This window comes from Salmo salar, chromosome ssa09 (genome assembly GCF_905237065.1).
Source record: "Salmo salar chromosome ssa09, Ssal_v3.1, whole genome shotgun sequence".
Lineage (NCBI taxonomy): Eukaryota > Metazoa > Chordata > Actinopteri > Salmoniformes > Salmonidae > Salmo > Salmo salar.
Genome location: NC_059450.1, coordinates 132,692,014 through 132,719,868, shown reverse-complemented (window position 1 = coordinate 132,719,868; position 27,855 = coordinate 132,692,014). Strand labels below are relative to the sequence as shown.

The 27,855-nt window shown below is 41.9% G+C and overlaps 1 protein-coding gene across 4 annotated transcripts in view; it reads right to left on the bottom strand.

Moving 5' to 3' along the window:
• LOC106613023 (cell adhesion molecule 1) overlaps positions 1-27,855 on the bottom strand; it is a 189,187-nt gene that overhangs the window by 31,588 nt on the left and 129,744 nt on the right. For 3 of the 4 annotated variants that reach the window (XM_014214865.2, XM_014214863.2, XM_014214867.2), the window contains exons 2-6: positions 27,054-27,074; positions 13,391-13,537; positions 8,481-8,633; positions 6,282-6,419; positions 3,744-3,902 (exon numbers count right to left, since the gene is read on the bottom strand). In XM_014214865.2, the coding sequence (XP_014070340.1) occupies positions 3,744-3,902; positions 6,282-6,419; positions 8,481-8,633; positions 13,391-13,537; positions 27,054-27,074 (618 nt within the window). The remainder of the gene's footprint in view (positions 1-3,743; positions 3,903-6,281; positions 6,420-8,480; positions 8,634-13,390; positions 13,538-27,053; positions 27,075-27,855) is intronic. The other variant, XM_014214866.2, reaches the window with a different exon arrangement.

Sequence of the window (27,855 nt, the reverse complement as noted above, 5' to 3'; positions counted from 1 at the left end):
ACAATTTGAGTCAATTGGAGGTGTACCTGTGGATGTATTTCAAGGCCTACCTTCAAACTCAGTGCCTCTTTGCTTGACATCATGAGAAAATCAAAAGAAATCAGCCAAGACCTCAGAAAAAAAATTGTTGACCTCCACAAGTCTGGTTCATCCTTGGGAGCAATTTCAACACACCTGAAGGTACCACGTTCATCTGTACAAACAATAGTATGCAAGTATAAACACCATGGGACCACGCAGCCGTCATACCGCTCAGAAAGGAGACGCGTTCTGTCTCCTAGAGATGAAGTACTTAGGTGCGAAAAGTGCTAATCAATCCCAGAACAGCAAAGGACCTTGTGAAGATGCTGAAGGAAACAGATACAAAAGTATCTATATCCACAGTAAAACGAATCCTATATCGACATAACCTGAAAGGCCGCTCAGCAAGGAAGAAGGCACTGCTCCAAAACCGGCATAAAAAAGTCAGACTACTGTTTGCAACTGCACATGTGGACAAAGATCGTACTTTTTGGAGAAATGTCCTCTGGTCTGATGAAACAAAAATAGAACTGTTTGGCCATAATGACCATCGTTATGTTGGGAGGAAAAAGGGGGATGCTTGCAAGCCGAAGAGCACCATCCCAACCGTGAAGCACAGGGGTGGCAGCATCATGTTGTGTGGGTTCTTTGCTGCAGGAGGGACTGGTGCACTTCACAAAATAGATGGCATCATTGCAAAATAGTTGGGAAGAGATGTTCGATGTGCCCATTCCATGGCACATGGTTTATGAATTGATACGCAAAACAACGCCGGATTCAAAACTTAACATTTTTCAATTTAAATTACTATACAAAATTCTTGCGACTAATAGAATGTTATATATATGGGGGATACAATCTTCCCAGCTCTGCAGATTCTGCTGTGAGGAGGCAGAGTCATTAGATCATTTATTTTGGTATTGTCTATATGTAGCTCATTTTTGGTCACAGGTCCAGGAATGGCTGAAGAATTGCAACATTTGACTAGAACTAACGCTGCAGATAGCAATACTGGGTGATTTGAAAAGCCATAGTAAATCAATCAAAAATATAATAATTATTTTAGCAAAAATGTTTATTTTTAATTTACAATCTGTAGAAGCTATGAGAATAGAAAGGTTCAATTCTTTTGTGAAGCATCACAGCACAGTTGAAAATAAATGGCAAATAGAAATCCGAAATGGATGATGTTGATGGATAGATGGGAGGGGTTGAATGGAGCTGAAGGGTGGGACTAATAACAAGATAACCAATGTAAAACATACGGGATCTGTAAAATGTATATAGGTTCAGAACCTTTGTGATATAGCACAGTTACAAATAGAAATCAAACTGGATGGACATCAGAAATAGAGGAAGGACTAAAAACAAACAAAAAATAACTATTGTAAAATAGACTGTCTGTAAAATGTGTATAAGATGAATAAATTGAAGGTAAAAGCCGAAGTGTTTATTAGTTTACTCCAATTGGGCGATCGGTGGTAGGGTTTGCGGGGAATAATAATAAAGGTATATTCTTTAAAAAAGTATGTCTATATAGGTATGTGTATGTATATATGTGTATATGTATGCATGCGTGTATGGATATATATATTTACCAAAAAAATAAATGGGGGATTGGAAATGATGCAGACAATTACATTGATGGAAGCAATATTCTTTCCGCAATATTAAACTGATCCACCCCTAAAAATGTATAAAAAATAAAAAATAAAAAAATAGATGGCATCATGATGAAGGATGTGGATATATTGAAGCAACATCTCAAGACATCAGTCAGGAAGTTAAAGCTTGGTCGCAAATGGGTCTTCCAAATGGACAATGACCCCTAAGCATACTTCCAAAGTTGTGGCAAAATGGCTTAAGGACAACAAAGTCAAGGTATTAGAGTGGTCATCACAAAGCCATGACCTCAATCCCATAGAAAATTTGTGGGAGAACTGAAAAAGCATGCGCGAGCAAGGAGGCCTACAAACCTGACTCAGTTACACCAGCTCTGTCAGGAGGAATGGGCCAAAATTCACCCAAATTATTGTGGGAAGCTTGTGGAAGGCTACCCGAAACGTTTGACCCAAGTTAAACAATTTAAATACAATGCTACCAAATACTAATTGAGTGTATGTAAACTTCTGAGCCACTGGGAATGTGATGAAAGAAATAAAAGCTGAAATAAATCATTCTATCTACTATTATTCTGACATTTCACATTCTTAAAATAAAGTGGTGATCCTAACTGACCTAAGACAGGAACTTTTTACTTGAATTAAATGTCAGGAATTGTGAAAAACTGAGTTTAAATGTATTTGGCTAAGGTGTATGTAAACTTCCGACTTCAACTGTAATTATTTACACCCCTGAGTCCATACTTTGTAGAAGCACCTTTGCTGGCGATTACAGACTTGAGTCGTCTTAGGTATGTCTATATCAGCTTTGCACAGATTTTCTCAAGCTCTGTTAAGTTAGAAAGCGAGCGGCTGTGAACAGAAATCATCAAGTCTTTCCATAGATTTTCAATGGGATTCAAGTTTGGGCTTTAGCTGAGCAACTCAAGGACTTTCACATTCTTGTTCTGAAGCCATTCCAACATTGCTTTGGCTGTATACTTGGGAACATTGTCCTGTTGGAATGTACATTTTTTCCCCAGTCTAAAGTCGTTTGCACTCTAAAGCACCATTCATTGTCCCCTTTATACTTACCAGTCTCCCAGTCCCTGCTGCTGAAAAGCATCCCCATAGCAAGATGCTGCCACCACCATGCTTCACGGTAGGGATGGTGTTAGACAGGTGATGAGCTATGCCTGGTTTTCTCCAGACATAGCACTTTGCATTCAGGCCAAAGAGTTACATTTTTGTCTTATCAGACCACAGAATCTTTTGCCTTATGATCTCAGAGTCTTTCACGTGCCCTTTTGCAAACTCATGGCAGTCTGTCATGTGCATTTTTCTCAGAAGTGGCTTCCGTCTAGCCACTCTCTCATAATGTCCAGATTGGTGAAGTGCTATAGAGACTGTCGTCCTTCTGGCAGGTTCTACCATTTCAGCCAAGGAACTCTGTAGTTCTGTAAGAGTTCTTGGTCACCAAGATCCTTCTTTCCCGGTTGCTCAGTTTGGTCGGACAGCAAGCTCTAGGCAGAGTCTGGGTAGTTCCATATTTTTTCCATTTCCCAATGATGGAGACCACTGTGCTCTAGAAATTGTTTTATATATGCCTCATCACAATTCTATCTCGGAGATCTACGGACAGTTCCTTGGACATCATGGTATAGTTTCTGCTCTGACATTCACTGTCAACTGTGCAACCTTATTTAGACAGGTGTGGTTCTTTCTAAATCATGTCCAAACTATTTAATTGGCCATAGGTGGACTCCATCTCAAGATGATCAAAGGAAATTGGATGCACCTGAGCTCAATTTGAAGTGCCATAGCAAAGGGGTGTGAATGCGTATGCAAATTTGATATTTCTGTATTTAATTTTCAATAAATTTGCAAAAAATTATTAAATAAAAAATGTGTCACTTTGTCGTTATGGGGTATTGTGTGTAGATGTGTGGAATTCCATTTGGAATTCAGGCTGTAACACAACAACATGTGGAATAAGTCAAAGAGTTTGTATACTTTCAGAGGCACTGTATTCCTTATCTCTGTGATAGACCTCATAGGGACTATGAGAGTCAATAACATTCTATTTCCAGGTCATGCCTGTTTCACTTCCGGGTCACTCACATAGCACTTCCAGGTATCTCTGTGCCCGGAGGTCCTTCACGGCTGGGTGGTCGATGATGCAGCTGACTGGCTCTCCGTCGTCCTCCTTGGACACAGTGAGTCTCAGCCGACTGGTGACCGTGAACATCCTGTCATAGGTCTCATCCACCGTCATCTCGCCTAGGAACAATATAACATACAAAGGTGTGATGGAACCAAAGTCTATAGAGATGTCTCAACTCACAACAGACTATCATACAGAGCATGGGGTTACTGAGTCAGCTTAAAACAATGTGACTAGGATCACCTGGTTATTCACATGGACACAACTAACATGTACTGCAACGGATGTATTCTATTTCACACTGCACACTTTTTGCAGTCAAGCTAAAAACAAGGTAACTTTGACCACCCTTTACACCTTAAAATCATTACATTTACTTAAGCCTACTTGATGTGGTTTTAGAACCCACAGATTCTCATTGAGTCCAACGTGAGGTAGGGACGATGTGCTTGTGGTTTGTTAACGGTGTCTATGCAGCATCCTGGATGCTGAGTGGGGTTCTGTTCTGTGGTGTCCAGGCTAACCCCTACAGTAATCAGCTGCCCTCCAGGCTCCTACATGTGTCTGGCTGTCAGAGGGGCATTCATTTAGAGAGCATTACAATGCCACAGGGCCAGCGCATTAGCCGCGGTGCTGAGTGTGATGGTTTACTTGCACTTAATGAAGTGAGGAAATAATTACAGGGCCTTCTGTGACCTGCAGCACACTTCCATCTCCGCCAGCCGACCAGCCAGTCACAGGGGGGCACGCTTAGGGCTCAGAGAAGGCATCACACTGCTGCTCCAATACACACTGACCACATACACTAACATGCACATTGCTATAGCTTTTAACCCAATGACACTTACATAGGGAAACATCCTGAGAGATAGGCGTTGAAAAACAACCTTAGAGAAAGGTTTTTTCTAGTGGTTTTGCTCTGCAGATATACAGTAATAATCGTAGCAAAACAAACATGGATTAGGCCCCTGTTTTTAGGTGTTTCCAGATGATCTATTCTTAATTGTACATCACCAATTTGTGACGGATCTCAATGTGGGCACAGACGTCAATTCAACATCTATTCCACGTTGGTTTAACATAATTTCATTGAAATGACATGGAAACAACGTTGATTCACCCAGTGTGTGCCCAGTGGGGAGCTAATGAATTGCTTATGAGAAGTGAGCTGTGTTTCCAGAGGTGCTAAAGGACGTGACTTCCTGGTCCGTCCACGTCCTCCTCTGCCAGTCTGGATTAGCCCCTGTTCAACATGGTGGCATTTCACTAATCTAACGAGCCTGTCTGCTTGCCTGCCTGTCTAACGTACCCACACCACACCAGCCCAGCCTTCCCCAGAGGGCCTGACATCTCATAAACACAAATTGACTTCCACTTCTCTAACACTGGAGGCGCAGATGGCATTTAGCTTATATTCGCTCCTTCTAAATATTTCATCCTCTCAACAAGCCAAATATGTCCTCTCTATTCTAATACATACATGTATATCATTTGACGACAGAGATATTCAGTCCTTATGTAAACAGGACCAGGCTGTGAAATGAATTCTCCCTCTTGCTGTAGTGTATGGATAGGCTGAATAATAGATGAGTCATCTTGATCATATGTGAGGCAATAAGGCACCACACCACAGTACCATACACTACTGCACCTCTCTCCAGGAGCCTACAGTGAACTTGAGGCATTCAAATAAAGTACTTTCATAAAAGGACAGCAATTAAAGGTAATAAGTGAGGTTGAAGGCTTTCAAACCGTTGGATCAGAAGTCTGATCAACCAAAAGACAACATGTGATCAACAGAAGCAAACGTGTTGCTGGTGTGTGAGCTGTGGTCCTTCAGCAGCAGGTGACGTATGCTCTCAGTAGACAGGGGCTGTGACCAGATTTACAGGCTGTTGCCGGGCGGATTCCTCAGAGAGAGTGTTGATTCCACATCAACTCCCTGGTGTCTGGCGATGACACAGGTTTATGAGTGTATTAAACCAGTAAAGACACTGGGTGCCTCAGTGATGTACTAAAGGGATGTACTTTAGCCTACACACTGTTCTGATACAGCTAGGCTGCTGGCTGGGCGATGGGGGAGGCTGTAGTGAGTGGGTGGTGAACAGTTGGGAGTTAATTTGAAGCCACTTATCTGGTCATTGGAAAAAGCCCACTACAAGTTCAGCCCAGCACTAAAATGCTCTGCTTCTTTGGTAACTGTTATAATATGGCTATTGCTGAGGAGACAGTTAGCTAACGCAGTGCTTTATGAATAGATAATAGTCAAAGTCAACGCTATACCTAGTTCAATTGAACAACTGAAATACTCATATCCATTCTCACTCTTTAGTCCTTGAACAGATCAGTAGATATAGCATACTGTGATGAGTGTGAAACCAAGTCCTGAATGTAAAAGGAGCATTTGCAATTTCCAGTAGGATGCTGTGGAGAGTTAAAGCTGCCTGGCTGGGGTTTTATCTGAAGGATATCTGAGGGAAAGATATTCCTCTGACCTGTCAGCTCCTGCTCTCCTTTCATCCATCTGATGGAGGCGGCAGGCTTGCTGACCATGGCTGTACAGGTGAGCTCTGTCTCGTTCCCCTCACTGACCACATCCTCTCGGGAATCCATGATTGGACTGCCTGGTGGGACTGACAGACAAACAGCAAGAGCCTCAGATATATATGTACAGACAGACCCACATATACACAGACGCACACACACATGTTTGTGTGTGCACAAAGGAATGCACACAAAAACATGCATGCACTCTCCCTTGCTTGCAAGCACATCAACACATAATGTCCTGTTCCACTACGCTATAGGCTATAATGTCCTGTTCCACTATGCTATAGGCTATAATGTCCTGTTCCACTATGCTATAGGCTATAATGTCCTGTTCCACTATGCTATAGTCTATAATGTCCTGTTTCACTATGCTATAGGCTATAATGTCCTGTTCCACTATGCTATAGGCTATAATGTCCTGTTCCACTATGCTATAGGCTATAATGTCCTGTTCCACTATGCTATAGGCTATAATGTCCTGTTCCACTATGCTATAGGCTATAATGTCCTGTTCCACTATGCTATAGGCTATAATGTCCTGTTCCACTATGCTATAGGCTATAATGTCCTGTTCCACTATGCTATTGGCTATAATGTCCTGTTCCACTATGCTATAGGCTATAATGTCCTGTTCCACTATGCTATAGGCTATAATGTGCTGTTCCACTATGCTATAGGCTATAATGTCCTGTTCCACTATGCTATTGGCTATAATGTCCTGTTCCACTATGCTATAGGCTATAATGTCCTGTTCCACTATGCTATAGGCTATAATGTCCTGTTCCACTATGCTATAGGCTATAATGTCCTGTTTCACTATGCTATAGGCTATAATGTCCTGTTCCACTATGCTATTGGCTATAATGTCCTGTTCCACTATGCTATAGGCTATAATGTCCTGTTCCACTATGCTATAAGCTATAATGTCCTGTTCCACTATGCTATAGGCTATAATGTCCTGTTCCACTATGCTATAGGCTATAATGTCCTGTTTCACTATGCTATAGGCTATAATGTCCTGTTCCACTATGCTATAGGCTATAATGTCCTGTTCCACTATGCTATAGGCTATAATGTCCTGTTCCACTATGCTATAGGCTATAATGTCCTGTTCCACTATGCTATAGGCTATAATGTCCTGTTTTACTATGCTATAGGCTATAATGTCCTGTTTCACTATGCTATAGGCTATAATGTCCTGTTCCACTATGCTATAGGCTATAATGTCCTGTTCCACTATGCTATAGGCTATAATGTCCTGTTCCACTATGCTATAGGCTATAATGTCCTGTTCCACTATGCTATAGGCTATAATGTCCTGTTCCACTATGCTATAGGCTATAATGGCCTGTTCCACTATGCTATAGGCTATCATTTCAATTTCCCCTTCCAGAAACAAAACATATATATTAGCATGACCAATGAACACAAGCTAAGCATGTCCAACCTTGATTATTTATTCCGCTGTCTCTCACATAGGGAAACCAGCCTGAGACACTTGTAGAAAACTCAGAAAGATGTGTCGCGTCAAGAGCTCCTAAAAATCACCCTTAGTTCACACTTTTTGCTATTAGATTTCATTTCTAAAAGCAGAGTAATTACTTTGAAGTGTACTTAATTCCTTTTCAATCCCCTAAGATGCCTGCAAGTATAATACAGCTGTAGTATTAGTGTAATTTCACGCCGTAGCTCCACTGTTTGTCAGAAATGACTCTCAATAGGGAACTACTTAGAGCATCCAAGTTAACATTCAGTAGGATTCACACACTCAACAGTCAGAAGTCATCAAAGCCAGTCTGAGATAGATCTGTTCTGTTATCCATAGCAGCATCTGTTCCTATTCATTACCATGCTATTGAGCACTGTAAGAGCCTAATTGGCTGACAGTGGGACAGTGGGACTCAATATAACACGATTAATCAAGAAAATACATAAATTCAAATAATTTTATATTCACAGTTTATATAGGATGTGTGAGAGTGTGGTAGAAAGCAATGTCTAAGTTATGAATATGGCACCATGTAATGTGCATACATAACATGTTGTGTACATACATAGTGTCATGTGTGTGTGAACGTTACTTGGGTATACATGCAGGCGTACATTCATGCATGTGAGTTTAGGCATGTGTGTGTAAAACCTACCCAGCACAGTGATGTCTGCGTAGGCCTCCTGAGGAGGGTCTGTGTAGAGCTGGCACACATAGCGTCCCTCATCTGAGAGAGACACGTTGGACAGAGACACCCGCAGCTCGTTGTCGGAGAAATTCACCAGCTGGAACCGGCTGTCCTTCAGGGCTGAGGAGATACAGATACCAGACAGACAGTTAGGACTGGGAGATACACACGCACGTGTGTGTGTTTGTGGTATGTGTGTGTGTGTGAGAGAGAAGCAGAACGAGAGAGAAACAGAGAGAGAAACAGAAGAGAGAAACAGAGAGAGCAAAAGAAAGAGAGAAACAGAAAGAGAGAAACGGAAAGAGAGAAACAGGAAGAGAGAAAGAAAGAGAGAAACAGAAAGAGAGAGAAACAGAGAGAGAAACAGAGAGAAACGGAGAGAGAGAAAGAAAGAAAGCAAACAGAGAGAGAGAAACAGAGAGAGAAACAGAGAGAGAGAAACAGAGAGAGAGAGAAACAGAAAGAGAGAGAAACAGAGAGCGAGAGAAACAGAAAGAGAGAAACAGAGAGAGAGAAACAGAGAGAGCAAGAGAAACAGAGCGAGAGGGAACAAACAGAGAGAACAGAGAGACATACTGAAATAGTGCAGTAAAAGTATTTGGACTGTATTCATATAGCTAGTAGTTATGCTGAAAAATGCCTCCTAAATGGTAAAAAGCCTCAGCATTACAACCCAGGTCTCTAAAAAGAAAAGTGAGTTTCAGAATGATTTATAAAAGTTGATTTATAAACCATTTTATCTCTCCAGTCTACAGAGCACTCCCTGGGCAGGAAAATAGGAGAAGTGCCCATGAAGACCTCACATATTCTGGAAAAGGAGAAGTACTGTAACATACATTATGAATTCAATCACAAGAACTTGAGGTCCATACTAAATAAAAAAGTATCTGTTTTGAACAAAAATCTGTAGTTTGGACTGGCGTGCCATAGAAGTGTGTTGTTGCTCGAGTTAGCTTTGAGTGTGGCAACCTAGCTTAACATCCTACATCTTATATTTAGCTACATCTTTTTTCCATGTCAGTTAACCCCCCACTTGAACACTGTTTTACATAAATACCCCCAGATGGTTCCTTGGAGAGTGTAATGATGTTTTGACCTACCCATTCCTTATCAGGTCTTCTATTAGCGCAGAGCTAAATAACTCAATCTATTCAGCCTATCTTTAAAACATGGGGAGTGTTCGTTCCTGTCAGAGCTCCATGTCAGGCAGCATCTTGATCATTACAGAGGCCTTTGAGCATCTTCCTATATGAGACCTCATTCCCAGTCTTGTCTCATAATTTGAGGAGTCTTTGGAAGTCTCTCCTCAAAGGATAGCGATGAGCCTTGGCATAGCTTTGAGAGTCAAAGGCCTTGCTAGGGAGGAATTAGTTGGCATGAAGCAGTTTGTTCATTGACAGGTGATTACTCAAGTGTTGAGATTATAAAGAGCCTGTAGCCAACATCAGGGTTGCACTGTAAAACAAGTTCAGAGGAAAAATGCAAAACAAATACAATCAATAAGTAATGTTGGATCATTGCCCTCTACACCAGGTGTAATGTACTTTAACTCTACCTACATGTACATATTACCTCAATTACCTAGACTAACCGGTGCCCCCCGCACATTGACTCTGTACCGGTACCTCCTGTATATAGCCTCGCTATTGTTATTTTATTTCTAATGTTTAATTATTTGGTACTTTTATTTTCAATTTAACTATTTTTTACTTAACATGATTTTTTCTTAACTTCTTAAAGCATTGTTGGTTAAGGGCTTGTAAATAAGTATTTCACTGTAAGGGCTACACCTGTTGTATTCGGCGCATGTGACAAATACAATTTGATTGGATTTGATTTGATGTACTGTATGTGAGCTATAAAGGTTGATGATGACACCAACATGAATTGATGATGACATCAATAAAGTTGGTTTGTTTCCTCGATCCCTAAGTATTGGAGCACTGGGCCAAATATATAAAGCAACAGCAAAAGCCTTGACATTGGGTCTCTAGCATCAGGTTCAGGGACAGTGTTACTGTGTTAGTATTGCTGAAACAGTAACTTCCCAGGTGGTTGACAGTGAGTGGACTTGATAGCTCTGTTGAGCAACTCTATGGTATTTCAACCAAAAGAAGCAGACGGAGAAAGCTAGTGCATTAGTAGATTTGATGGGGGATGTGTAGCCCTACGGTAAATGTTGGGTATTATTATCCTGGTAGAGTGTTTTGTGTAAGTGTCTGTATCTGTTTGTGTCTGTTGTTTTCCCTGTGTGACTGTGTGTCATGGTTGTTTTCCTCCTCACACACAAAGGGCTGACTCTGTAGAGAGAGGCCCTGGTGACAGGTAACAATGCCACTAGTCAGAGGGGGGTCACCACAGAACACAGCCTTCTGGGAGCCCAGCCCAGAATAGACCTGCGTCCCTGGGATTTACCAGGTTCCGCTGCGGGTGTAATGTTCAACCGGGAGCAGCAGTTAGATATGATCAGAGCTCTGACTCATATCTGATACTAACTTCAGCCAATTTACTGATACCCAACTGTTTCTGTAATTACACTTGACTATTGCACTTCAGCCATTTTCATTGCTGCTAGTGTGAGTTGGCTTTGAAATGGGATAAGTGGTAAAATGACAAACTGTTAAAGAGGCTGTGTGGAATATGAGACTAAATAGAGAAAAGATGTGAGGCCAGAGCTCTTTCAAACACAGATTTGATAGATCACACACCATTCTATTTGTGTTGCATTCAAGGCTGTCAGGGGTGTCTTTGTGTTATCTTTATTTGAATCTGTCCTACAACGCGGTAAAACACATAAATTACATTAGCAATACAAACATCACAGAGATGTACACTCAGCCTTCCGTAACTTTCTGCCATACAGTGGAAAATTAGAACACCAATCTGGATACCACTCAGACTTGTGAAATAATTTTGGATGGAGATGAAATATGAAAACAAGAAGAAGTGTTTCTCATATCACCTTGAAGGTTGGCTCCAATCCAAGACACAAACAAGTGAAACTCATGCAAACTCTGGTTGAACCTAGAGGAAGCCATATGTTCATGCATAAACATTGTCCTAATCTTAGATTCTCTTTAGATTCCTAATCTAAGAGATTATCTGGAAATTGCATGAACAAAATGATTAATAAATCAACTCAATGGCCAATTAAACATTAAATCAAGGACAGAAAGCATCCCATTTATATCAGTATTGTAATCTAGTCCTTGAAATATGACGCCATCACCAATAGCATCATAACTGATGAGTTGCCATAAACTGCCAAAACCTTAAAGAGTGATTTATTTTACTACAAGAGGCCCTGAAATATGGTACTTGAGATGAGACCCTGAGATATGGTTCAAGAGGGACATAACCTGAATGTCATATTTTGGAAATGTGTCTAATGAAATGGTCAGTATAACAATAGAGTATCCAGCAATGTTCTTCCTGTTGAGAGTATCCAGTATGATGGGGGAGTGTCCAGTGAAGCAACACCATAGAATACTAGAATGGATGTGTTAGATAGCTAGCCAGGCTGTTTTAGAGGAATGATTCCATAGCATTTTCAGATTTAAGGATTAGTTAGCTTTTTTACAACCACATCTATATTTTTGATGTAAATAGCATGTTATAGGAGGATCCAGACACCTTTTTTTGTGATTTCATGTTTTTGAGAAACTTATCCCAAACAGCAAATCACTTCCTTATCCTCATTGTATAGTTTGAAAAAACATGAACAAAGGTCTTTAGATTGTGTCATTCCAAACTTTATCCGTAATGTTATATTCCATTTTTTGTGTGATTCAAGTGATACCTCTCCGTTCATTCTATGTGTAACTGCCAAAATAAAGGAAACACTAGAATAAATGACGGATATGAAGTGAAAGCTTGGGGTGCTTCCACACAGGACGATCCAGACACTTGTAGAATATATGCCAAGGCACAATGAAGCTGTTCTGGTGGCTCATGGTGGCCCAATGCCCTATTTAAACACTTTATGATGGTGTCTCCTTTATTTTGGCAGTTACATGCAGCAGCAGGCTACATGGAAAATGGAACAGCTGGATAGGGGAAATGGCTTCAGTCGAACAAAAGGGAATATAACATTGAGGATAAAGTTCAGAACTACACAATTTCACGTGTACAACATCTAAAGACCTGCATCACTATACTGAGAGCTTTGCCGTTTCTAAAAGGATGTATTTGGGTGTTTTTGAAGCCTTTGTTGATGTTTTCTCAAGACCCTTATACTGCACAATGAGGATGAGGAAGTGATTTTCTGTTTGGGGTAAGTCTCTCAAAAACATGTGAAATCACAAAATAGGTGTCTGGAACCTTCTTTAACATGCCATTACATACAATTTCAGATTTGTTTGTGAAAAGGAAACCTCCTTTAACTGCCAATATGCCAACATTCCATTCAAACAATGCAGTCAATCCACAGCCATACACTGTCTCCAATCAGTTGATGATAGGACTTAGACAAGCTGTAAATGCAACAAGTACTAGAATTGTATAACATAATAGCGCTCACAGCTTTTCAAGTAAACTAAATCTGAGACATTTATGATCTGTTTACATATATTTTAGGGGCTATATAGGCAGAAAATTGATATAAAACCTGAATGAACTGCATTTATAATTATATGACATTAATAATTCCATTACACAATTTCTGAGACATCACATGCCTTACTTGCATTTTCCGCAATAAGTAAAAGCAGGAAATGCATCACCTACTGTTTGCCTATACTTCCATTCATTCCGAATAGACCGGTTTTGGATTTGTCACTAACCAAGATGGCTGCCATTTTTGCCCCATTATGGAACTTTGAGGGTTTATGACATAACCCCTCTAGTAATTTAATAGGATCTCTATGAGAAGCACTTACGTCTGACGTCTCTGAAGTAGATGGTCTGTCTGTTGGGGTTAAGGAGCTGGATGACTGAGTCATCATTGTTCTTCACCCTGCAGCTGATGGTCGCCATCTCCCCCTCGATCACTGACACATTATCAGTCCCCAGGTTTTGACCTTCAACTGGACACAGACAGATGACAAGAGGAGGAGTAAAACGCATGAAAGGTCTAGAATTACTGCCATTCAGATTTCTTTTCATTGTGTAATGTTAATAATTTTGGGATTGAGACACACAAAACATCATTGGCACCATAACAGACCACGGATTTGAACAGCATGATACTTCAGCACACCCACAGAGACGTGAACACAGCCTGACTGCTATAGACATATGTTGGCTGTACTTGCAGCCACATTCCTAATCCTCCTAATACAGTAGAAGGGCCTAGAATAATAGAGCTGAAGGAGATGGCTGCTGTTTTACGATCCTGTAACCAATTGTGCTACTGTGGCCTTTCACGTTATTTGTAAGTTATTTTGTACATAATGTTTCTGCCACCGAGTCTTATGCCCGGATATAGCTTCTAGATATCAGGACAGTGATTTAGGTCCCGTGGAGCACTGGAGGAATACTTTTTCTTCAACGAGTCGGACGGGAAGGATTTACTTCAGACGCCCGACAAGGCCCTCATCCCCGTAATTCGCAGGAGAAAGAGACGGAAGAATCGTGGATGAAGGTCCGGGTGCCTTGTAAGGATCCGTCGCCGAGAGGGTAATCTACCTTTACCATCGGTCCTATTAGCCAACGTACAATCAATCAATAATAAAATAAATTAAATACGATCACGTATATCCTGCAACGGGACAATATAAACTGTAATATCTTATGTTTCACCGAGTCGTGGCTGAACACCGACATAAATAACATGCAGCTGGCGGGTTTTAAGCTTTTTTGTCAGGATAGAATAGCGGTCTCTGGTAAGAGTGCACGAAATCTAAGGAATTCTCTAGGTTTTGCTAGCCTGAGGTAGAGTATCTGTCACGCCCTGATCTGTTTCACCTGTCTTTGTGATTGTCTCCACCCACCTCCAGGTGTCACCTGTTTTCTCCATTAGTCCCCGGTGTATTTATCCCTGTGTTTCTTGTCTCTCTGTGCCAGTTCGTCTTGTTTTGCCAAGTCAACCAGCGTTTTTCCTAGCTCCTATTTTTCCCAGTCTCAGTTATTTCCTAGCCCTCCTGGTTTTTACCTTTACCTGTCCTGATGCCGAATCTGCCTGCCTGACCACTCTGCCTGTTCTGACCTCGAGCCTGCCTATCGCCTGGTACTGTTTGGGCTCTGACCTGGTTTATGAACTCTCGCCTGTCCCCAACCTGCCTTTTGCCTACCTATTTTGTTATAATAAATATCGGAGCTCAACCATCTGCCTCCTGTGTCTGCATTTGGGTCTTGCCTTGTGCCCTTATAGTACGAACTGGCCATGACAGACCCAGCAGACTTGGACCAGCTCCGATCTCCTCCAAGGCACCACACCATCACGTGGTTGGCTATATTCTCTATCCGGCCTGGAGGCTAAGGCCATGGAGGAATACATAGAGGAGTCTCTGGCTACTGGAGGCATCCATCCGTCTGCATCTCCTGCCGGTGCAGGGTTTTTCTTTGTGGAAAAGAAGGACAAGACCCTGCGTCCGTGCATTGACTACTGGGGTCTGAATGATATAACAATAAACAATCGTTACCCCCTACCACTCCTCTCCTCAGCTTTTGAACCTCTCCAGGGGGCCACCATTTTTTCCAAACTGGACCTTCGGAATGCCTACCACCTGGTTCGGATATGGAAAGGAGATGAGTGCAAGACAGCTCTTTAACACAGCCAGCAGACATTATGAGTACCAGGTCATGCCGTTTGGACCAACTTGTCTTCCAGGCTCTGGTAAACGATGTGCTCTGGGACATGCTAATCCGTTTTGTGTTCGTCTACCTTGACGACATCCAGTTTTTTTCACAGTCTGCCGAAGAACACATTCTTCATGTCAGACAAGTACTTCAGTGCCTCCTGGAGAACCAATTGTTCGTGAAAGCCGTTTCATTCGGGGCTACAGCACCCCCTCTCTGCACTCACCTCTCCCAAAGTAATGTTCACATGGTCTCCAGCGGTCGACAGAGCCTTCGTGGACCTGAAGCATCGGTTCACCACAGCACCCATCCTCGTCCATCTGGATCCGTCCCGTCAATTTGTGGTAGAGGTTGATGCTTCAGATGTTGGAGTGGGGGCCATCCTGTTCCAGCAATCTGCCCAGGACCTAAAGCTCCATCCCTGTGCCTTCCTGTCCCATCGTCTCAATCCTGCAGAGAGGAACTACAACGTAGGCAACCGAGAACTCCTGGCGGTCATGATGGTGCTGGAAGAGTGGAGGCACTGGCTGGAAGGAGCAGAACAGCCATTCTTGGTTTGGACCGACCATAAAAATGTGGAATCTCCGTAAAGCCAAGCGCCTTAATGTTGAGGACAGGCGTTCCACTAGCGGCCAACATCCAATGGAACAGCAGGGCGTGAAATACAAAACATCAAAAATCTAATAATTTCCATTTCTCAAACATACGACTATTTTACACGATTTTAAAGATACACTTCTCCTTAATGTAACCACATTGTCCAATTTCAAAAAGGCTTTACAGCAAAAGCAAAACATTAGATTATATTAGGAGAGTACATAGACAAAAATAACCACACAGCCATTTTCCAAGCAAGAAGAGGCGTCACAAAAACCAGAAATACAGCTAAAATGAAGCACTAACCTTTGACGATTTTCATCAGATGACACTCCCAGGACTCAATGTTACACAATACATGTATGTTTTGTTTGATAAAATTCATATTTATATCCAAAAACCCCATTTTACATTGGCGCGTCATGTTCAGAAAATGTTTTGCCTCCAAAATTTTTGGTGAATGAGCACATCAATTTACAAAAATACTAATCATAAAAGTTGATAAAATTTACAACAGTTATTGAAAGAATTATAGATACACTTCTCCTTAATGCAACCGCTGTGTCAGATTTCAAAATAGCTTTACGGCGAAAGCACATTGTTCAATATTCTGAGTACAGAGCTATACAGTTACCCGCCAAGTTCTGGAGTCAACAAAACTCAGAAATAGTATTATAAATCTTCACTTAACCTTTGCTGATCTTCGTCGAAATGCACTCCCAGGACTCCCACTTCCACAAGAAATGTTCATTTTGTTCTATAAACTCCATATTTATGTCCAAATACCACCGTTTTGTTCACGCGTTCAGATCACTATTCCAAAGGCTCAATGCGCGAGTGCAAAACCCTAGATGAAAAGTCAAAAAGTTCCATTACCGTTCGTAGAAACATGTCAAACGATGTTTACAATCAATCCTTAGGGTCTTTTTATCATAAATATTTGATAATATTCCAACCGGACAATAGCGTATTCATTACAGAGGAAAAAGAAGGAACGGCGCGCCTGCGTGACGCGCGGAGTAAACAACTCATTGGCGTCAGGCAGTCCTCTTGTTGAGTCAGCTCTTATTCTCTCCCCAGTAACAGTAGAAGCATGAAACAAGGTTCTAAAGACTGTTGACATCTAGTGGAAGCCTTAGGAAGTGCAAATGAACCCTAAGTCACTGTATACTGTATAGGCAATCACTTGAAAAACTACAAACCTCAGATTTCCACACTTCCTGGTTGGATTTTTCTCAGGTTTTTGCCTGTCATATGAGTTCTGTTATACTCACAGACATCATTCAAACAGTTTTAGAAACTTCTGAGTGTTTTCTATCCTACCTTCTGAGCCTGAGTAGCAGGCAGTTTACTATGGGCACGCCTTTCATCCGGACATCAAAATACTGCCCCCTACCCTAGAGAAGTTAAATAATAAATGGAAAGCAAAGTTATATTTGTCTCCCTTTTTTTTTTGCTTATCCAAAAAAATGATCCGATCCGTGACACAAAACCATGATCCGATCCGAACCGTGAGTTTTGTGATCCTTTGCACCACTACATTATAGTATCTCATGATAAGCTGTAGACCACACTATTTACCAAGAGAGATTTCATCTGTATTTTTCGTAGCTGTCTACATACCACCACAAACCAATGCTGGTACTAAGGCCACACTCAATGAGCTGTATAAGGCCATAAGCAAACAGGAAAACACTCATCCAGAGACTGCACTCCTAGTGGCCGGGGACTTTAATGCAGGAAAACTCAAATCTGTTTTACCTAATTTCTACCAGCATGTTAAATGTGCAACCAGAGGGAAAAAAACTCTAGACCACGTTTACTCCATGATAGAAACGCGTACAAAGCTCTCCCTCGCCCACCATTTGGCAAATCTGACCATAATTCTATCCTCCTGATTCCTGCTTACAAAGAAAATCTAAAGCAGGAAGCACCAGTGACTCGGTCAATAACCTCTACGGGCTAGGGGGCAGTATTGAGAATTTTGAAAAAAAATATGTGCCCATTTTTAACTGCCTCCTACACCAACTCAGAAGCTTGGATATGCATATTATTAACAGATTTGGATAGAAAACACTCTGAATTTTCTAAAACAGTTTGAATGGTGTCTGTAAGTATAACAAAACTCATATGGCAGGCATAAATCTGAGAAAAATACAACCAGGAAATGAGAATTTTGTGGCTGTACTATTTTCAAGTCATTGCTAATAGATCACACAGTGACAAAGGATTCATTTTGCACTTCCTACGGCTTCCACTAGATGTCAACGATCTTTATAAAGTTGTTTGAAGCGTCTATGATGAACAGAGACCGAATTAGAATGCAGGGAAGTTGACGTCCCTGGGATGTCGTCACTTCATTATTGCGCGCACCTGCGCGTGCATGTGAGGCGAGACATTTTTCAAAAACGTTTTTCAACACACAGGAGAGGTCAGGTTGAAATATTACTGATGTTTCACGTTAAAAATGGCCCTAAAGATTGATGCTAAACAACGTTTGACATGTTTGAACGAAGGTAAATAGATTTTTTTTTTACTTTTCGTCGTGACTTTTCCCCCGCCCTACATTTTGAGGAGCCTAACAACATGGAACAACTTGGAGTTATTTGGACATAAATTATGAACTTTGTCGAAAGAAACCACATTTGTTGTGGACCTGGGATTCCTGGAAGTGCCTTCTGATGAAGATAATCAAAGGTAAGGTTTTATTTACAATAGTATTATTGATATTAGATGGTGCTAACCTGTATATCCTAGCCTATTGTTCTTAGCATGTTCTAAGCATAGCACCCCATTTATTGCAAAGTGTGATTTCCCAGTAAAGTTATTTTGAAATCTGGCAATGCGGTAGCATTTACGAGATGTTAATCTATAATTATTTTAATGACAATATTATAATTTACCAATGTTTTCGAATAGTAATTTTGTAAATTGTAACGCTGATTCACCGGAAGCATTTGAGGGAGAAAAAAAATCTGAATTTCACCGCTACTGTAAAATGCTGTTTTTGGATATAAATATGAACTTGATGGAACAAAAAATGCATGTATTGTATAACATAATGTCCTAGGAGTGTCATCTCATGAAGATTGTCAAAGGTTAGTGCATAATTTTAGCTGGTTATCTGCTTTTGGTGACGCCTGTCTTTGAATTGACAAAACATTACACACAGCTATTTTCAATGTACTCTCCTAACATAACCTAACTTTATGCTTTCGCCGTAAAGCCTCTTTGAAATCGGACAATGTGGTTGGATTTAGGAGATGTTTATCTTTCAAATGGTGAAAAATAGTTGATTGTTTGAGAAATTGAAATTATTAGATTCTTGCAGTTTGAATTTCCCGCCATGGTCTCTTGACAATAAATCCCAATACCGGGATCAGGTCCTCAACAGGATAAGGAAGTGGTCAGACGAAGCAGATGCTAATCTACAGGTTTGTTTTACTAGCACAGACTGGAATATGTTCTGGGATTCTTCTGGTGGCATTGTGGAGTACACCACATCAGTCACTGGCTTCATCAATAAGTGCATCGATGACATCGTCCCCACAGTGACCGTACGTACATACCCCAAACAGAAGCCATGGATTACAGGCAACATCCGCACTGAGCTAAAGGGTAGAGCTGCCGCTTTCAAGGAGCGGGACTCTAACCTGGAAGCTTATAAGAAATCCCACAATACCCTCCGACGAACCATCAAACAGGCAAAGCGTCAATACAGGACTAAGATTGAATCATACTACACCGGCTCCGGCGCTTGTCGGATGTGGCAGGGCTTGCAAACTATTATAGACTACAAAGGGAAGCACAACCGCGAGCTGCCCAGTGACACAAGCCTACAAGACAAGCTAAATAACTTCTACGCTCACTTCGAGGCAAGTAACACTGAAGCATGCATGAGACCATCAGCTGTTCCGGACGACTGTGTGATCACGCTCTCCGTAGCCGATGTGCGTAAGACCTTTAAACAGGTCAACATTCACAAGGCCGCAGGGCCAGACGGATTACCAGGATGTGTACTCTGAGCATGTGCTGACCAACTGGCAAGTGTCTTCACTGATATTTTCAACCTGTCCCTGACTGAGTCTATAATACCAACATGTTTCAAACAGACCAACATAGTCCCTGTGCCCAAGAACACTAAGGTAACCTGCCTAAATGACTACAGACCCGTAGCACTCACATCTGTAGCCATGAAGTGCTTTGAAAGGCTAGTCATGGCTCACATTAACACCATTATCCCAGAAACCCTAAACCCACTCCAATTTGCATACTGCCCCAACAGATCCACAGATGATGCAATCTCTATTGCACTCAACACTGCCCTTCCCACCTGAACAAAAGGAACAACTATGTGAGAATGCTAATCATTGACTATAGCTCAGCATTCAACACCATAGTGCCCTCAAAGCTCATCACTAAGCTAAGGACCCTCGGAATAAACACCTCCCTCTGCAACTGGATCCTGGACTTCCTGACAGGTCGCCCCCAGGTGGTAAGGGTAGGGAACAACACACCCACCACGCTGATCCTCAACAAGGGGGCCCCTCAAGAGTGCGTGTTCAGTCCCCTCCTGTACTCACTGTTCACTCATGATTGTATGGCCAGGCACGACTCCAACACCCTCATCAAGTTTGCCGATGACACAACAGTGGTAGGCCTGATCACCAACAACGATGAGACAGCCTATAGGGAGGAGGTCAGAGACCTGACCGTATGGTGCCAGGACAACAACCTCTCCGTCAATGTAATCAAGACAAAGGAGATGATTGTGGACTACAGGAAAAGGAGGACCGAACACTCCCGCATTCTCATCGATGGAGCTCCGGTGGAGCAGGTTGAGAGCTTCAGGTTCCTTGGTGTCCATATCACCAACAAACTATCATGGTCCAAACACACTAAGACAGTTGTGAAGAGGGCTTGACAAAGCCTATTCCCCCTCAGGAGACTGAAAATATTTGGCATGGGTCCTCAGATCCTTAAAAGGTTCTACAGCTGCACCATTGAGAGCATCCTGACTGGTTGCATCACTGCCTGGTATGGCAACTGCTCAGCCTCCGTCCACAAGGCACTACAGAGGGTAATGCGTACGGCCCAGTACATCACTGGGGCCAAACTTCCCGCCATCCAGGACCTCTATACCAGGCGGTGTCAGAGGAAGGCCCTAAAAATTGTCAAAGACGCCAGCCACCCTAGTCATAGACTGTTCTCTCTGCTACCGCACGGCAAGCGGTACCGGAGTGCCAAGTTCACGTCCAAAAGGCTTCTTAACTGCTTATGCCACCAAGCCATAAGACTCCTGAACAGCTAATCAAAGGGCTACCCAGACCCCTCTTTTTACACTGCTGCTGCTCTCTGTTTATTATCTATGCATGGTCACTTTAACTCTACCCACATGTACATATTACCTCAATTACCTCGACTAACCGGTGCATTGACTCTGTACTGGCACCCTCTCTATATAGCCTCGCTATTGTTATTTTACCTTAGCTGTTTAACCTGTTGGGGATAGGGGGCAGTATTTGCACGGCTGGATAAAAAACGTACCCGATTTAATCTGGTTACTACTCCTGCCCAGTAACTAGAATATGCATATAATTATTGGCTTTGGATAGAAAACACCCTAAAGTTTCTAAAACTGTTTGAATGGTGTCTGTGAGTATAACAGAACTCCTATGGCAGGCCAAAACCTGAGAAGATTTCAAGCAGGAAGTGGCCTGTCTGAGAAGTAGTGTTTCATCTTGGCTCTTTTTATTGAAGACTCAGGATCTGTGCAATAACGTGACACTTCCTACGTCTTCCATAGGGTCTCAGAGCCCGGGAAAACGTTGAACGATATCGAGGCAGGCTCTGGCTGAAACACTTTATCGCTTTTGGCAAGTGGCCACTCAGAGTACTATGGGCTTAGGCGCGTGCCCGCTTCGACCGAATGGTTTCTTTTCCTTTGTCTGTTTATCTAAACGCAGATTCCCGGTCGGAATATTATCGCTTTTTATGAGAAAAATGGCATAAAAATATATTTTAAACAGCGGTTGACATGCTTCGAAGTACGGTAATGGAATATTTAGAATTCTTTTGTCACGAATTGCGCCATGCTCGTCACCCTTATTTAGCCTTTAGGATAGTGTCTAGAACGCACAAACAAAACGCCGCTGTTTGGATATAACGATGGATTATTTTGGACCAAACCAACATTTGTTATTGAAGTAGAAGTCCTGGGAGTGCATTCTGACGAAGACAACAAAGGTAAGAACAGTTTTCTTATAGTAAATCTGACTTTGATGAGTGCTAAACCTGCTGGGTGTCTAAATAGCTAGCCCTGTGATGCCGGGCTATCTACTGAGAATATTGCAAAATGTGCTTTCACCGAAAAGCTATTTTAAAATCGGACATATCGAGTGCATAGAGGAGTTCTGTATCTATAATTCTTAAAATAATTGTTATGCTTTTTGTGAACGTTTATCGTGAGTAATTTAGTAAATTCACCGGCAGTGTTCGGTGGGAATGCTAGTCGCGTGCTAGTCACATGCTAATGTAAAAAGCTGTTTTTTGATATAAATATGAACTTGATTGAACAAAACATGCATGTATTGTATAACATAATGTCCTAGGGTTGTCATCTGATGAAGATCATCAAAGGTTAGTGCTACATTTAGCTGTGGTTTGGGTTTATGTGACATTATATGCTAGCTTGAAAAATGGGTGTCTGATTATTTCTGGCTCGGTACTCTGCTGACATAATCTAATGTTTTGCTTTCGTTGTAAAGCCTTTTTGAAATCGGACAGTGTGGTTAGAGTCTTATCTTTAAAATGGTGTAAAATAGTCATATTTTTGAAAAATTGAAGTAATAGCATATCTAAGGATTTGAATAACGCGCCACAGGATTCAACTGGCTGTTTCAACTCGCTTGCGTCCCACCTAGCCCATAGAGTTTAATCATTTGTTACTTTTATTTTAAATTTTTCTACTTATCTATATTTTACCTAACACATTTTTCTTCTTAACTTCTTAAAGCATTGTTGGTTAAGGACTTGTAAGTAAGCATTTCACTGTAAGGTCTACACCTGTTGTATTTGGCGCATGTGACAAATCAAATTTGATTTGATTTGATGTGATTTGCACTGGTTGGCGTTATTGATCTCTCAGTTCAGAGTGGGTCCTGTGACTCTCTGCCAGATGGGCTGTAAGCACTACCTCTCACACACAAAGAGAAAGAAGGAGAGTTAGAGAGAGAAAGAGAGAGGGAGGGAGAAAGACAGAGCTGAATTATAGATCTCCATCTGAGAGAGAAGGAAAAGAAAGGAGACAGGGAAGGATGGAGAGAGACAGAAGGAAAGAGGGTAGTGGAAGAGAGGGAAGGTGGAAGAGAGAGAGGTGAAAGAGAGAGAGACTGAAAGAGAGAGACAGACAGACAGACAGACAGACAGACAGACAGACAGACAGACAGACAGACAGACAGACAGACAGAGAAGTTAGAGTGAAGTACATCGGAAAAAAGCAACAGAAAACTGCAAGACTGAATAGGAGACAAAACAAGCAACAAACAAAGAAGATAGGCTTTTGAAAAAGTAACTAGAAACAACACTTCTATTGCAACAATGTAGCCAACATCACCAGCTTTGCTATGGAAATAGTTGAAGTACAGCTCTCCATCTGTCTGTGAGCACAGGGCTTTATTCTCTATCTCTTAGGAACAACAGCCCACTGAGTCACCCACTGAGTCACCCACTGAGTCACCCACTGAGTCACCCACTGAGTCAGCCACTGAGTCAGCCACTGAGTCAGCCACTGAGTCAGCCACTGACTGAGTATTGCCACACCTGTGCCTGCCTGCACGGTCATGCCCTCATCATTAAAGCCAGAAACCAAGCATCCATTTGGTTTTCACAAAGAAAAAAACATTTGTTTTCAGCCTTCCAGGTGAGGGAGGGGGTAAATCAAAAGTCACCTTGTGCTATACGGCAGGAGCCAAAAGGCATAAGAAGAAGAATAGAGAATGCTTTTAAATGCCTCGGATTCGCACCACGAGAGGAATAAGACTCCCAGCAACAGCCTGAAGAAAACATCCAAAGCACATTTGCATGCCTGAGTCGTCAGACACCTCCAAACCGGGCTGACATTTACAAAGTGGAAAAAAGCCCCTGCGTTTTCAGATAGTGATAATGGGAATAGACAGCCAAACTAACAGGATTCAAATGAGCTGAGAGAATGCAGCGACCAGCAAGAAATTAACCTCCTGTGGAGAAATACACCTCAGACCTGTCTGTAGCAATGAACTTTCCATTTCATTCCACATCACAGATATTGGTTCATCAAGCACACACACAACACAGGATGGTGATGACTGAAAATGGACATTGATATTGACCAGAGTACAGTACATTCTGTACTAAATGGGTAGTATCTTGAGGTATGTGAGTGTTATCCTATTGTAAGGGAATCATTTTCTTCTACTCCATGGAAGTGTCCTGTTTTTAAACTGTCTTAATTGAGTATCTGTGATGTTTGAGGAATCCATATTTGTTTTATTATTAGAAGCCTCTGTTTTCAACTACCTCTGAAGTGTGAATGTATAGTGGACTACTAGCATAGCGAAATACTCTAAAGGCGAATTGGTCCATAATTAACTCATTATAACACAATCAAATTCTTGTTTATTAAGTGTGCTCCAATGTTGGAATGTGGAAGTGTGTAATTAATTTGAGTGTGTCTGACTGAAACCCGAAAGGCTGCTCTGACATACTTATAGTAAGTATGCCTACCCCAGCAGAGGAGCCCAAAACAGTTTGAAGTGTTGTTTTTATTTCGGTTTTGTTAAAGTAATCTAGCTGGCAGTCAAAACAGCAACACGAAGAAGCCTCAAAGAAAGGTTATTCTCTTCCAATCTGTTGGACTGAGAGGAAAGGGACTGCTAGAGAAAATATCCATGGTTTCAGCAGCCCTTAGCAGGGTTGGGTCCTCTCCAATATCCATGGCTCATCTCCAATTCAAAACACACATAAATAACGGCGCTGTGATTAGTAATCCCATCAAAGGGAAAACAGGCCACTTTGCGGAACATGGAGGGTTTTTTGCAATTCTAGTAAACATTTTCAATTGCCTCAGCATCCTGGTCATGATTCGGTGCAAATGAGGAGAGGCAGTCATTCATTTCTGCTGGCGGGAGGGGTAGGAGGAGAGAGATATGGGGCGCAGACAACTGGCTGATAAATTCACCCTCATTCTAGCAGCTGTCTCAGAGTGCAAAGCGCCGGTATTGCCACACATGGCTGTCTTCCTGTTCCTACGTCAGAACACATTGAATGACACAGTCAAAGATAATTAATTACAGGGCCTTCAAAGGTCTGTGAACTCAAATGCTGGGATGTTACAGCAGCGGCCTGAGATGGGCTCCATCAACAAGCAGCTCATAACGCAAGACACGGAGAAGAAACTCTGCCGCTAACATTTAGTAGTTGGGGGGTTGAAATCAAGAAATATAATCTAAGTTCCTCTCATTCCTTCAAAGAAGTTAAGAAAGGGCACCTTTTGATTTTCTTTGAACTTCTCTCTCTCTTTTTATTTTCTCACCGAAAGACATGAAAGGGGCAGTGGAAAGCAGGACAGCGCCAGGCCCCTGATTCCTCTCCCCTGAGTCACCGGTGTCTGGAGCGGCCCTGTCCTTTTCATAGAGGAACCAGGATCATTCTACAGTCATTAAGAATGAAAATAGCTCTCGTTCTCACACTCCCATTCAATGCCTTATGAGCTACATACATGTCCAGCTCAGTCATTAAGCCCTGCTCTCTAAGAAGGGAAGCTCTTTCAAGGACATCTGTGAGTAAAAAGCCATCATATCATTGGGCATTATTAGTGCTTCACTGTTTCAAGGCTCCTCTGCATCGTAGCAGGGCTTCTAAAGTTTCTGGCCTTCTAATGTAATCTCTTTTATCTCTGAAGTCAATCTCTCACTCAACTTTCATCATGTTTCTGATGTGATGTCAGATGTCTGATGCTGCTTTGACAAGGCTTTGACTGAATAGAGATGTACGGAGACATTTCCCCTCGGAAAAGCAGCTCTCCTGTACTCTATTATCTTATGCAGATTGTGCCATGTTCACTGCAGATCAATGTTGAGGACTGCTCAATCTCATGTTCCACTGTATTGGCAGGTTAGAGGCTCTTCGTGCTCGTTCTGTCTTCTTAAGTGTGACAGAGAGACTAGGGGAGCTTCTAGCCTATAGTAGTGGTAGACATGGGCTTTCACAATACAGAATGTTTACCTTTGGTTTAGTGTAGGCTACCATAGTCACTTTGTACAGTACATACCAGTCATGGGTCAACCAATAGAACACTAGACATAGACAACAATATACCGTAAATTCCGGACTATAAGCCGCAACTTTTTTCCCACGCTTTGAAACTCGCGGCTTAAACAATGACGCGCCTAATATATGGATTTTTCCCGTTTTATTTTTTTAATTTTTTTTAAAACACATTCTGTGACGTGCTCAGTTTTTTGGCGGCATGAAGCTTTCATTAGACCAATGAAATTGCTGAACGGGTTAATGAGTCGATGATAAGACGTTGGAAACAGCAGCGTGAGGAATTGACTCAGTGCAAAAAGACAACTAAAGCTTACTGCTAATTTTGTATTTTTTGTTACAAGCCGTGTTTCGTTAAAGCCTATTTATTTTTGTTACAAGCCGTGTTTCGTTAAAGCCTATTTATTTTTGTTACAAGCCGTGTTTCGTTAAAGCCTATTTATTTTTGTTACAAGCCGTGTTTCGTTAAAGCCTGTGTAAAAGTTCATTTGTTTCAATGTACCGGTAGGCACCTGCGGCTTATAGACATGTGCGGCTTATTTATGTTCAAAATAATATTTATTTTTAAATTCAGTGGGTGCGGTTTATATTCAGGTGCGCTTAATAGTCCGGAAATTACAGTAATGCACAAACAGTAAACATAGTGACAGTAGCCAATAACAACAGGGAATGTAGAATGTACTCTGCCACCATCTGACATAGTCTTAGTTGAAATGGTCTCTATGCACAATAGCTGTGCTATACAAATACAATCACTTTGGCAGTAGATTGACATACGATTGTCGAGATTGCACAGCACATGAACACACAACTCGATGCTTTACACAAATAAATAAAGAGCAAGTGGAGCAAATGGCATCAGACATCGTCAGATGAACATTAGAGGGAAATCAAAAGTACCTGACAAGGTCTCAGCGGCTCCTGTTGCAGCAGTAGAGAAGGAGGAGGAGAGGAAAGGAAAAAAGAAAGACAGAACAATTGTAAGCAGAGGCCCATATTCATGATAAGACGGACACATTCATTCATAATTCCCACACGGAAGGTAACTCTGTCAAAACTCATCTCATTTTGGATGAGTCATAATCCACTGGTTTAAGCGCTTCCGCTTTTTAATTTTAGAGACTGGCATAAATCCCGAATGTGTGTCAACTGAAATACTGAAAATTCCAATGTATTTTAGAGTGTATAGCTTTACAATCCCACACAAAAAAATAGAAACTTTTCAGCGCCTCTTTTACAACTACTGTAAAGTTTCAGTCGTTTGGGGGATATTAATATGAAACAGCTCAGGGGTAGCTAGTTAGCTATCTGTGGACTTGTTTTTCCCACCTCTCTCTGTTTGAGATTCCTGCCAGCCCAGGGGTAGAGCAGCCTCTGCCTAGTGAAGGTCCCCTGAGAGCCCTGGGGCACACTGGAATTCGCACGCTCGGAACAGTGGCCAGCCACCAGAGACTGGTATCTCACACCAGCAGGCCAAGGGAGACTGGCATGTTCTCAACTCCCCACGGCACCACCCTGGGCATCCTGGACTCATAGCACCGCTCTGAGCGGGCTCAGAGCAGCTCCATGGGGCCCTACCCTGGGGATAACTACCATCATTCACACACACAGACCAACTGCCATTCATAAAACAACTCCACTGACTGCATAGTCTTATTGGCATCCTATTTCTAACATCACAGCTTGTTATAGTAAGCCTATT